Genomic DNA, 13843 nt, shown 5'->3' on the forward strand with positions numbered 1-13843 from the left:
AACGCTCAAAATAATTTGGAATCAAAAGAGGAAAAATGAACATAACATTAAGTGTTTTTACATTTATTACAATATTAATCTTATACATGGGAGTAAATGTCTAATGTTACGATCCTTAAGTCACCACGAACTTTTCATTTCATTTACTCCGTACTTCATATTAGATATGGTAACATCGGAAAGTAGAAAAGGCAATCTAAGGGCTTAATTGGCTTTCTATTAGTCAATGAAAATATGTCAAAGTAGCCGTTAGTTTATTGCAGTAACGTGGGCATGTTCTCATGTGCAAATATGGGCGATACCATAAAGAGACGTAGGAAGTAGGTTGTTGCTAATTAAACCCCTAGTTTGTTGTCAGTGCGCCCATTTAGCGTTAATTTAACTAAAATCTTGACAAACATAACTAATCATGCAACAACTTTTTGTGCAAAGCCATTTTCTTTTATTGATAATTTTCCAATATTGCTGAGGATTATACAGCACAGAATGACAAAAATGTCAATGCTTATCATGGTTCATGGTAACATCAGAATGGAAATCAGATTATAAAGAGCATTATCAGCTTCTCAAGAATGAATGTTAAACTAATGAAATGATAGGAGGGCGAAGCTCTTTCAGTTTCTTTAAGCAATCGATTCAATACCCCTCCATGAGTGCCGGGAGCCTGTCTATTTACAGTATTTCTTGAACCAAACTCCAATATTTAGGAAGCTTTCAAAGTCAGATTGTGGTCTGCAATGAAGACAAGGAGGGTCAGGAGTTACTATTGACAAAAAGCATGGACCTTTAGAAGTACATAAACTTAACACAAACTTGTTTTGGGTTCAGTCAGACAGTCACCCAACATTTTTCATAAATGTCACCCCTATTTGCATCTAAAAAACGCTTATAACAAGACTTGAACTCAAGACCAACAAGTCTTAAGTTACAAGTCTTACCATCTTAGCCATTTATTAATTGTGATTTTTTATCCAACAAAATTATAGTTAACTTAGATAAGTTAATTGGTGTTTATTATACTATTTATTTCCATTATGTAATGATTAAGTTTGGCAACTAAAAAATGTTTATAGCAAGAATTAAACTCGAAACCAACAAGTACAAACTAGCAACCCGGGGCATCGTCCGGGCCACACACTAGTTTATTAATTTACACCCTTTGTATACAAGATATATGACAGGTTGCTTACTTGTCAATTGCGTGAATATCTTCCGGAAAAACAATTATCTTGACTTCAACTCCTTTTTCCTTCAAGGCCTGTGCATACTGTACTTGTACAAAAAGCAACATGTCATTCTTTTTATGTTTAACATTAGACTTGAGCGAGGGCACGATTAAAGAGCATCCCAGAGCAAAAACAGAAAACAAATCAAGCTCAGTTTAAATGTCTTAAATATAGTTTGGGACAAATTGCCAGAACTCAGAAATTTGTACAATTTACAGGAGCAGATTCTCTTCCTGGACAAATCTTATGCCAAAAGTTAATGCCAAATTGCCAAGTTATGTTGCAACTGATGTTCGATCATATTAACAGACAATTCCTTCAATAAACACCCATAATACGTAAAACCATGAGCATTCTGATTCTAACATAGCCACACCTCATAAGAATAATTGCATAAAATAGGTGCTAAAGAATAATTAAGGCAGTGAACAAAGCATGTTACCTGCAACCCATTGCTGGATGGAACTCGGAGATCCTTAGCACCTATAAGGAATATAGTGGGCGTTTTGACCTGCAAGATAGTTCATACATCAATTCAGTTTTTTTTTTTTTTTTTTTTTTTTTTCAAAAAACTGTACAGAATTGATATGTAAAAGCAGTAATTCATAATTTGCAATGTTCACTCCAACATATATTGCAGTTTTACTAAACAGTGGGAATAGATTACCAGTACATGCAAAGCTATAGATTGATCATTTTACTATTGAAATGTAATGGATACATCATATGGAGTACATGCAATGCACTTCATGAAAGGACTTGTGGATTGTCATTTTACAGTCACCATGTTAGCAATGCTTATTAAAAGATCATTTACCTTGTTGACATGCGCAATGGGAGACTTGTCATAAAGGACACTTAAATGTTCCTTTGTGGGTGCACTAGTAAAGTGCGCTATTCCCTCTGTCCCATATGACACCACAAAAGACCAGTCGGGGATATCACTAGTACTGACCGTTGAAGCAAGGTTACATACAGGATTCCTGGCTGCTGCAGCAGCAAACTTTTCAGGAGCCTGCAACAGGTAACACCACACACAAGACAGCACAATGTCACAAATCTGTATTCAGTCACAAGGAAAGCCAGGGGACAAAAAATTCTAATGCCTATAGATTTCATAGAGAAACAATTCAGGGCATCATCCCACTTCCTCTCAGAACATCCTGCCCGCACAGGTCATGATGATTTAGAAGTGGGTTCCTAAGCTTCACCCTTGCAAATAGAGAGGCTCTTAAAAAAAAATCTAAGTAGGGAAATAGTGGGGAGGGAGGGGGGTGGGGGGGGGGGGTTGTGGGGGTGACCAGCACCTGTCCAATGAGATGGGTGGTCAGAAATCCGCCATGAGAACCACCCAGAACAGTGATTTTAGAGGGGTCCACTAATTTCAAATCAAAAGCGTAGTCTATTGCTGTGAGCACATCACCAACATCCTGCAACAAACCTGGAATAATAAGGCCAAACACATTACTTACAGCTCAAATATGATAAACACACACTGGATAGTTGCCAGCACCTGACATCCTATTTTCCCGGGAAGAGACTGTAGTGCTTCTTCTCCAAATCCTAACGAGCCTCTGTTATACATCACCAAGAAAGTACAAAAATCAAAAGTCAGCACTTCAGAGTCAGTGGAACCATTAAATATAAGTATAAACTAAAATTTTGCAAAATCTAATGTCTACGGAGCCCAAGAGTTTGTCGAAGTGCCATAGAGATGTTTTACATTACAAACAGTACTTTCAAACTCATATATTATTAGGTTTCCAAGGATGGTATTCAGGCTTCTCCATTCCATCTAAGGATATTGTAATGGAACGAGTCAACGAGGTCAACGGAACTATGGGACCAACTCAGCCACCACTTTTGGTGTATTCCAGGCGCGCAAAACAGGGGAAGCAAAGGTCAAAGGTGGGAAGGAACAATGAGCAACAAGACAAAGCTAATTAAAAAGGAAAGCAAGTCAGCCACTTCAACAATGTCTTTTAATGGTTTTTCCATTCTTAGCTAAGTTAGTCACATGAATTCCTAAAGCTTGAGTATAAGTAATGTAGCCAAGCCATTAGTAAAGGTATCCAGAAATTAGAGAGAAAACACCTTAGAGATTTGTAGCCTAAAGCTACTGTGAGATTCATAACCTCGAGTTATGGTTATCCCTTTGTAATTCGATTCTCGTTCAATTAAATACATCAAGCTTTCAGCCTAAATTCTGTTATTTGTGCTTAATTACAATTCGTAGAAGTTAATCTATTAACAGATATCTCCAGACAAAGCAAAGACTAGCATTCTATAACTTTTTACCTCTACCACAAAACTCGATGATGCAAGCATTGCACTATCATCTATTGCATAAACTATAATATGGTAACTGCTATCAATCAATCAATCAATCAATCAAAGCCTTAATCCCAAAAGTGGGGTCGGCTAACATGAACCAAATTTGATTATTCCGTGTAGTCATCAACATAAATCTTTCTCCTCCATCCCTTACGATCCAAAACTTCATCCTCACGTAAATCCATGCACTTCATATCCTTCCTCACTCCTTCCAACCAAGTCATCTTTGGTCTCCCTCTTCCTCGTTTAATCCCTCCATGGTCCCACTCTTCCACTCTTCGCACCGGTGCACCCTCGGGTCTCCGTCTTACATGGTAACTGCTGTAGCTCAATTATATAAATACTTAGATGATTGTTAATACTTAGATGATTGTACTCATGCCTTACCTATAATTCACAATTAGTAAGTTATAACCAATTGAAGAGAGAAATGCCAATGACTTAGAGAAGCCTGTTGTTGAGACAGAGTGTGGCCCCCCATGAAGAACTACAATCAATGGGTTACAGGAGTCACTTTTCTCTCTTTTGGCAGACACAAATATGGCATCAATAGGTTTGGAAGCACCTGCAAAAACAGAACCAGAATTTAAATTATTGGGCTAAATAACAAGAGCCATGACCAAATCAAGATGTAAAAAAAATGCATAAAACGAGAAAGAAAACTAAGCAAAAGATAAGTTACAATCCCAACAAATCATAGCAGTATCAATTACTTGTCTGCTTCACTTTAAAAAGCGAACTAGGGGCAACTACAGAACTTGGCACTTCCTAAGTGCCTAGCATTTGAATAAGTTGATCAGAAACTGGAAATGTCATCCAAAGCAAATCACTCCCATAATTCTATCATAGTATCAAGGAATAACCACTAGATTATCAACTATCAAGTTTAATGATCAAGCACCATAAACCTAATAGATTTCTGATTGGGCTGTTTGAGAGTAGTAGCTTGATCAAACAACAAAGGAAAATTGGCTACTGAATGAATGAGTCCAACAATTTTGGAGAATAAGTACAATTAATATTTAATCAATAATAAGTTAGCAACAAAGTCTCCCATAAGGAACAGAGCAAACTTTTAACAGCTCAGCACTACTATGCAGCTTCAGCTTTAATTAGTCATATCATTAAGGTATTTCATAGTTCATGCAGTTTCTTAAACTAGAGGGGGAGGGGGGGATATTATTTCAGATAAAGATAAAAGGAGTTCTGTACTTGCATATCGAAGCTTTTTATTGAAGAAGCAAGGGCATGTATTCATTTTAACAAGACATTTAGAAGCTACCTTCAGAAGAGTTCCCTGATTCGTCCCTCACAGGAACCTTCATAATGCTGAACTGAAGGGAAGACAACAAGGATTCAACCTGCAATCACATTTAAATACTCATTAATAGTGCTGTACGCACTTCCCAGTCATGCAAGTGCAGAATTGAATGCATCAAATAAATAATGAACCTCCTTAGAGCATCTGAAAGCAAGGCCAGACACATCTTGCCAACTCCATGAAGCACTTGTTGAAGATTCTTTAAGAAGTGAACCATATTTGATTTCTGGAACCTCTACTGGGCTGCTACAAACTGAAATTAATCTCAAAGCTAAGAATTGGGAAAACAAGTGCATTCACACAACGGAAAAAAGAGAAAGAAAAGTTGAAGAAAGACTAATGGACATACTAGCAATGACATTATCTTCATCAAGGGAGAGAAGATTCCATGAAGATGTAGAATCATGGGGTGTTAAGCGCAATACATTGCCACTGTAAAATGAAAATTATATATTAGGTAATCAATCAGTAGAAAAGAATTAGCAGTGAGACTTGACACATGAAACCTTTTGCTACCTCAGTATATCCACAGAAAGTATAACTTGGGTACTTTCCCATATGGAAGACAAAATGACAGTACGCCCATCAGAGAGCCATGGGTTTGTCAGGAAGCTGGAGCAATATAGCCCAGGGAAGCAACCGTCCCCAGGACACATCACAACCGGAACCTACAATGTGAGAACAAAGCATGAAAACACACTCAGATAAGAGGAACAAGCTCAACATTTTCTTTTTTAATTTAAAGATTAATTATATATTGGAATTTGTTGACTTTGTATACCATTCCGTTGTAAATAGAAGAACATCATAAATACATTGTGATCTTAGAATTATATCAGGCTGATGATATTCTTATACTCTAATGGAATATTATATCAGCAGTCCATAACATACCATTGTAACTAACACTACCAATCCACCATATATAGTACGAAGTATATAGTTGTATACCCTATAATAGTATGGTACCATGTACAATTGTACATATAATTGGACCCAGATAATTACTTAATCCTAACAGTGGGCTGTAGACTGTGATTTCAAGACTTTTATGGTCTAGGCAAGGTGACTTCAATGAGGCGCACTAAGGCGCAGCCTGAGACTAAGGCGTAGCCTTAGGCGCACCAAGAATTTTTTCAGAATTTTTTTTTATTGCTTATTATATGCGCCTCACTTCAATGAGGCGCACTGAGGCGCGCCTTAGGCGCAAGGCACTCCGAAACGCCTTGGTGCGCCTTGAGCCTTTTTATACATAGAAGCCAATTAAATAAATATTTTCATGAAATAACCATTTTGTTTCTTAAGTTTCAAAATTATTATTTTATGAAGCATGCAAATACAATGCTTTTGTTGCATGCAAATTTCATCATTTTTAGGATTTTGAGTCATAGTTATTATAAGTTTTACTTATTTGTTGACTAATCAAACACACACTACTATTGATACTTCATTATTCTGCAAGTTATGTTTATTAAAAAGTATTTGTTTCTTAATTACTTTTATTATGGTGGTTTAAGGAAGGGTTTTGTTGTTTCATTTAGAACATTATACTTTTGACATAAGTTTTGGGATATATATGACTAATCCTTATAATTTGGTCATCATCACTTTGTTATTTTTGATAGATGTGATTCGGTCTCAAACAATATGGAATTTCTTGATTTTTAGTGAAATTGAAGGACCTTTATAGTCATATCCCCCCCCCCCCCCTAGAAAGGTAAAACTCCTAGGTAAGACAAGGCATCTTAAGACATGATAGCGAAGGGTGGGTCAAGGCATAAATGAGATGTAACTAGGAACCAACCAGGTCTATTGGGGCTCTTGGGGAACCTAGGAAACACCTCGAAGCATAATCTTGGAAGGTCCAAAAATGTTCTCTGCACGCCAAATTAAGACACACACTGAGCAGCTTTCGGGACCTAATGCCAAAAGCTCAAGAGATGGTAGGGGATGCATCTCGGGGTCATATAATGTTGTTTGGAAAATCGGAACCATATATGACCAATAGTTAGTCCCATAAAGACCTGTAATGGCCTTGGGTTAATGAAGGGAGAGGTTTATGCAAACAGCTAAATAGACAATTTAAAAGCAAAATGAACGATTCTGACCACCCAAATGACCTCTCAAAGAGTTGTGGGATACACTGGTAGCACCCTTACCAATTTGCTTTCCGAGTCTAAAAAAGTTGAAAATTGTCCAAAATTAAAGGCTATAATCCACGCTTTTAGACCAATTTCGGAAAATTTTCCCAAAATTGAAGTGAACGTGTGGGGTACCCCCTGAGGTTATATAAGTTGATTTTGAACCATAACAAGCCAAATAATTAGATCTATAAAGGCCCGAGAATCAATTTAGTTCAATTATGTGGCTATTCCGAAATTATATTGCATTAGTAACAAAGAATACAAGGAGATGTTTCCAATCATCAACTTAGAACCCCAAGTTCATATCAAAGAGTCATGACACTCACCATGAGATTCTTTCACATCACTTGAATGGAAAAAACACAAAAGAGAAAAATGGAAAGCAGTTCATATGAAACAATTCTAAGAATAAATTTATTTGAATGACCATCTCATATGAAATTTAATAATGCATTATAGTAAGCCTCACCACATCATCAACTTTGGAGGATAAATTTAGATTTCCATCAGTGGGCCAATCTATACGATGTAGTGAATTTGTAGCTGAATGTGCTCCTGAGTCAATAGAAGCTTTGGCAGACAAGAAGATAAGGAATTTGCCATCAGGACTGATAAGATAAGAAGAAAAAAAATTCATCACACAAGAGTCTCAAGATTATGGGTAGTCAGCAAAATTTGGTTCTACAAGAGGCTTGCTTGACATTCAAATTAAAACCACCATTGCCCTTACCCTTACCCTTATAAATTACAAAAGCCAGAACATATGTCAAAGTCTTGATCATTAAATTCTTGAATTTTCTCACACAAAGCATTCCATTGAACTTTTGATACACAAATCATACCTGAACATAGGAGAGAATGCACTATTAATTCCCTGAGTCAATATCACCACCCCCGAGTCTTTGTTGCATCTGTAAGACATGAACAAACTACGTCAAATCAAGTGCAGATACATGTACCAGCTCAACTTATGTAATGATTACGGAAGGATAGTCAGGTGTAAGAAATAGGGGGCAGGTTACTGAGAAGATAGAAGGCATCCCACCTATGATCAGCATAATCACCTGCTAACTCATTGAATGGACTGCAGGCAGCATACAAAGCACATGGCCTATTATAGCAGTACTTCATGCCAAGTTTTCTTGAATCTGAAGACCACCCAACAATGATCAATTTTTGTTGTGAGACTTTTGATGATGGAGCCCATACAGCTTGGCCAACGCTCAATGAATTTTTTATCCCTTCAACGGCACGTACCTCACCACTACACAACATTTAAATAACCAACATTTTAGATATACCACATCATGATAAAGAATGCACACTTTTTCCCCCATCTAATTCAGAAGGTGATGCAAAACCTGTCAACATTGATGACAAAGAGTGTAGGCCTCCTTTTATTCACATATGTTTCCCCCCATCCTTCTTCCCAATCCCCGAGGGCTTTCCAGCTGTTACAATCCTTATCACTGGAACTTTCACTCTTGTAACCAAATGTATTGAAGATTGGTTTAGGAGGGGAAGGCTCCTCAGCAACATATGCAATAAGTGTTTCATCAGAATTCCAGGAAACACCTTCAAACCTGGTAGACAAACAATAGGGAAAAAAAAAAGGATATATTAAGACCGAAATTGTAGTAAATGTCATAATCTATGTGTAATGAACTTAGAGGTAGTAATGTGAGGATCAACCATTACCATCCATCAGAGTAGACTGAACCATGAGTAGATTGGGGAATATGAAACTCCTTCTCCAAGGCTGAAGGGCCCCATATTTCAAGTTTGGTGGGAGAGTCATTCTCAGGGTTTCGAACCATAAGAAGCTTTGAACCTGATGGTGAAGGCACCATTAATGCTACCCCTGACAACTCCAACGGGAAGGGGGACCATTCGAAATTGATGGGCTTGTTTCCATCTTTTCTTATAGAAGCAGATATTAAAGACTTTCTCGACTTATTTGCCAACAGATTCGACTGGTTAATAGAAAACATTGCTTTGGAATCCTTGCCTGCACAAGTTTATAGGATTAAGAACAAGTGAACAACTATACTACAGATAGAAGTATGTTCTGAAACGATTAATAAATAAGCAATTGTCCTGTTAAGACCAAATAATGAAAATTGAAGTTGTACCTGTACTTGATTTGAACACCCAGGCTTTATTAATGCTAGGAATGCTAGTAAATTGTAAAAGCAATTTTGACAGAGAATCATATTCTTCAACCATGGTTGAGTCCAAGCCCAATGGCAACTCCTTTGAAGTTTCAGCTCCAGAAACATCCATTGCTGAGACGATTGACAACTTTTTGCTACAATTGATTATAAACGATAAAATCATAAGACAGGCAACAAAATGCACCTTAAACATTTTTCAAATATTGGAAGATTTGGAGGTACAAAATGTAAAAAATGCACAATTGAGGGAGGGTATCTTTACAAGTTCACATCTTGTGCAAATGTGCAAGAAAACAATCAACAGCATCAGTCTAGGCCTTTATTTATTCCTTAATGAGGTTGAAATGTTGAATACCAAGGGCTGTTTGCTTGCTACCCCAGTATTTTACAATCGTCTTGTTCTTTCGTCCCAAATCAAATACTTTAATACTAAAGCAATCTTGGCTAGGGAAATTCCCAATGTACAAGCTAATTATCATTGTTACACTTCATGTTGCACCCTTTTGAAACTACTAGTATAACTATGACAGAAAGTTGTCATCCTTTGAATAAACCAATTAAGAGAAACTCGAGTCATTATATCAGAATAAACAGACCAATTAAAACTAACCTTCTTATATTCATACCCTAACTGAGTGTATCAATTCCTACAATGTTCAATCTATGAACAAACCTAAAACAAACTCGAGTCGAACCAATCAAGCTAAACAGACCGATCATGCTAATATTTAAATTGTCAGTTACCCAGTGCAATTCCTACAATTTTCAGTTGGAAATAATCTCACTTTTCAATCAAAAAAATACATTAGTAATCAAAGTTCCAATTTTCATTTCTATAACAATTATTTCCACCCAAGATCACCTCTTTAATCAGCAACAACCACTCATTCTAATCATTCAAAGTCAATTGTGATTGCTAAGAAAAATGAAACAATTGTCCAATTTAACTAACACAAGAGTTAAAAGAAGCCGAAATTGTGGGCATATATTATCCAATACAAAATAATCAAAATCAGAAAGTTGGACACTTTGATTGTCAAAACAGTTAGCAAAGCACAGATAATATTCATATAAAGGCGCACAATTGAACTAAAAAAAAAGTCAAAACAGTAATCAGTAGTTAATTAGTTAAGTGAAGTGGGGTCAACACTGTACTGTGATTAAAGGAAAGAGAAAGCAAAAGAAGGCCTTACAAAGAAGAACGAGGAAGAGTGATCGAAGACTGGGAATGAGAAAGGGAAAAGGGTGGAAATAGGGAACCCAATTTCAAATTGAAGCACCCACTTTTGAATTTTTGATTGAGGATGCGGAAGCAATATACCTTGTCATTCGATGCTTCCCATATCACAAGATTCTATTTGTGCTGCACCTGCGCTGAAGGAGGTCATGTGCGATTAAAAAACAATCATCGAACCTTGAACCCCTTGTAAATATTCTCCAGCATCTAACCACTAAGCTACCTACCCACTAAGCTACCTACGGAGATTCTCAATAATAATGCTAGCTTATTTTTTATATTCTTAAATTGATATGAGGCCTTATTAACTTTGGATAAATACCAGTTTCTCTTATTGATTAACAAGAGATGTATCTCAAGAGGGTATATTCGTAATTTTAGACAATAAGTTAGGGTTAATATTATAATTTGCCTAAGAAAATAAAGAATTGTAGCAAAAGACTAGATCTTAATGGAGGTATCAACCACTTTTAATGGAGAATGAAGCAGCTTCAATGGTGTAATCGAAGTTAATGGATGAGAACGACAACCCTACCCTTTTGGGGTTAACCATGCCCTTATTTTTCTATATTTTCTTAGGGTTTTTGTTTTAATTTGATATGGAGGTGAAACAGTGGTGAAATGATCTGCTTCAATGGGGGTGAGGCGCTGGTTTGCGATTTGCTTCAATGAAGGACGGAGAAAAGCAACGTGATTCACGAAGTAGACACCCAGATGAAGGGGGAAGTGGAATACAGAGAACTAAAAGTACAGCAAAATAATATTAAAATATTAAAATAAATGATTTTATTTACTAAAGTGCCATTTTAAGAAACAAAGTTGGTAATCAATAAGAGCAACTGGGGCTAGCCCATTAACTTTTGGGCCCTGTGCAATTGCTCACCTACAAATTCTTCTACGGACCCTGGTCCACCTATTCTATATGGACCACTCAATTTTACGCGGCCTACTCTATAATATGCAGCTTCACTTTCTTCTCCTCATCCCACCATTTTACTTCTCCCTTTTTTTTTTCCTTCTTTACTTCTCTTTCCCTTTTTGATCTGATTCTTTTCTTTCTTTTTTTTTTTTTTGAAAGAAATTTAATCTAATTCTTTTAATTTCTTTCTCTATTATATTTTTTTTTTTTTTACAAATTCTTATTATTCTCTCTCCTTTGTTCTTTGTTTTTTTTTTCCCTTAATTTTTTCCATTGATTTGCTGCACTTAACGTGATGGAAATCGTCGAAATTTTCAAAGAGAACAATCAAGGTTAGTTATTCTGAATTCATTGTGATCAATATTGATTTAGTTTTTGTTTTTGAGATGAATTTGTGGATTTAATCCTTGTTGTAAATTTATTTGAAATTCTTGAAGCTAATCCTATCGATTTCAACCGATTATGACGATTTCAAGCCATTATGATCGATTAATTGATATATTTGATTGTTCTCATTAATTTGATCGTTTTTATTAATTTGTATGAATTTTTATTAATTGATTGTTTCAAAATTAGTTATATCTACCACGTCTATACTTTTGAACATTTGGTAAAAAAAAGAACGATTGCAAATTTTGAACATTTAGTAAAAAAATATCAAAAATTTTGAACATTTAGTAAAAGTATCTGAACAAACGCAATGTACCACGCCTATACTTTTGAACATTTAGTAAAAAAAATCTGAACGATTGCAAATTTTGAACATTTAGTAAAAATAATCCAAACTAAACATCCAAAATTTTAAACATCTATTAGTAAAAATATCGGAAAAAAAATTGCAATTTACCATGCCTATACTTTTAAACATACATATGGTAAAAAAATCTGAACGATTGCAAATTTTGAACATTTAGTAAAAAAATCCAAACTGAACTTCGAAAATTTTGAACATTTATTAAAAATATATGAACAATCACAATATATCACGCATTTACTTTTGAGCATTTAGTAAAAAAATCTGAACAATTTCAACTTTAGAGCTTTTAGTAAAAAGATCTGAACATCGCAAATTTTGAACATTTAGTAAAAATATCCGAACAATCGCAATGTACCACTGCACGCCTTGAAATCGATCGGATTAGCTTCAACAATTCATCTTCATCTCTACTTGTAGAAAAATGTTTGGGTCTCTGTGAAAAATATTTTTAAATTATATACAAATTGCAAAAATTTAACTAATGAAGAAATTTAGTTTATGGTTAATTGCAAATTCAAAGAAATTTACAGAAATTTTAGGTTCAGAAATTTTATTTACCTTTCCGCATTGGTTTCTTGCTTTAAATTTCATCCATGGCTATTCTCAAATTTGCAGAGGAGAGAGAAACGAGAGTTTTTCAACATTTGAAAGAGTAAATGTACATATATAATCTTCTGTTAGTTTTGTGGAGTGGAAAGAAAGAAACGAGAGTTTGGGCCGCTTTATTTGTATTGTATTTATGCCTTGGATTGTATTTGGGCTAGTGGTCCACCTATATATGGACCAGGGTCTACAATAGACCTATTGATTGCTCACCCTACACACCCTAAGGTTCGGGCCTGCCTTTTTATGGGTCCATATTAAGGTGGAAAAAAACCAACAAAGCCCACAAAGGTAGTGATGAGTAATTCCTATTCACTACACCCCCCTTTAGCCATTAATACCTACTCCCCCCCTGAAATTACCGTAAAACCCTTACCCCCACTAACCACACCCCACTAACCGTATCCCACTAACCGCACTAGTTAGAACTTGCAGTTAATTCTCCATTTCTCTTCAACACCATATTCTCTCTCTTCAAATACTCAAAATCGCTACAATTCAAGAAAAAAAATCTTCAAAATTACTGCAAATTGCATCAAAACATCTAAAATGTCTGACATTCGAGATGAAGTTCATCAATCACAACTAAATTCTGAAAAAGAAGAGTAAGAATGTGTTCATTTAAGTAGAATTTTGAATGTAAACCCTAGATTATATATATATATATATATATATATATATATATATATATATATATATATATATATATATATATATATATATATATACACATACATATATCACTACTACAAAAAGCGTGTTTTCTGGACGCTTTTTAGGCCTTTTTTCGACGCTAAAAAGCGTCGAAAAATTATTTCTCGACGCTGCTAAAAAGCGTCGAAAATACGTGAGTCGAAAATTTTTAAGGACCCAAAAAAGCGTCGAGAATATCGACGCTTTTTTGTGTCCTAATTAATATACGAAGCGTCGAAAATTACGTATTTTGCGCATTATCCCAAATGTGTGTAGTTTTTTAGCGACGCTTTTACTTGTCCACATACTCAAATTTAGCGACGTTTTTTGTTGTCTTGCGTTTATTCGTGTCAACCTATGGTATGGCGGGAAACTATTTGAAATTTGAAAATGTGCAAATATGTAGACATTAAAAAGCGTCCAGAATTTTTTTAA

At 35.5% G+C, this 13843-nt stretch overlaps 1 protein-coding gene across 2 annotated transcripts; it reads right to left on the reverse strand.

The window, feature by feature from the left end:
• Positions 1 to 432: 432 nt before the first annotated feature.
• On the reverse strand, positions 433 to 10576 carry LOC145641933 (acylamino-acid-releasing enzyme-like). 2 transcript variants are annotated; one of them, XM_081692963.1, is made up of 18 exons: positions 10393 to 10575; positions 9158 to 9333; positions 8724 to 9033; positions 8387 to 8608; positions 8071 to 8289; positions 7868 to 7936; positions 7495 to 7633; positions 5398 to 5549; positions 5231 to 5313; positions 5013 to 5134; positions 4843 to 4921; positions 3948 to 4125; positions 2740 to 2800; positions 2534 to 2656; positions 2044 to 2241; positions 1669 to 1737; positions 1191 to 1267; positions 433 to 732 (listed from the first exon to the last, which is right to left on the reverse strand). In XM_081692963.1, the coding sequence occupies exons 2-18, from the start codon at positions 9306 to 9308 to the stop codon at positions 669 to 671; spliced, it is 2316 nt and encodes a 771-aa protein (XP_081549089.1). In that variant the 5' UTR covers positions 9309 to 9333; positions 10393 to 10575; the 3' UTR covers positions 433 to 668. The 2 variants fall into 2 exon arrangements, 1 of the variants encoding a protein (XP_081549089.1); XR_014115591.1 differs by lacking the exons at positions 433 to 732; positions 1191 to 1267; positions 2534 to 2656 and having other exon boundaries at positions 2699 to 2800; positions 10393 to 10576.
• Positions 10577 to 13843: the final 3267 nt, after the last annotated feature.

This window comes from Chenopodium album, chromosome 8, assembly GCF_948465745.1.
Source record: "Chenopodium album chromosome 8, dcCheAlbu1.1, whole genome shotgun sequence".
In the NCBI taxonomy this organism is placed as follows: Eukaryota; Viridiplantae; Streptophyta; class Magnoliopsida; order Caryophyllales; family Amaranthaceae; genus Chenopodium; species Chenopodium album.

Bases quoted from the DNA above. Each gene is read 5' to 3' on its own strand.
- LOC145641933 (XM_081692963.1), bottom strand. From the start codon at position 9,308: ATGGATGTTTCTGGAGCTGAAACTTCAAAGGAGTTGCCATTGGGCTTG. The intron at 5,135-5,230 runs GTATGTCCATTA...GATTAATTTCAG, and splicing joins TGAAGATAATGTCATTGCTA to TTTGTAGCAGCCCAGTAGAG. The intron at 1,738-2,043 runs GTAAATGATCTT...ACTATCTTGCAG, and splicing joins CCATTGCGCATGTCAACAAG to GTCAAAACGCCCACTATATT.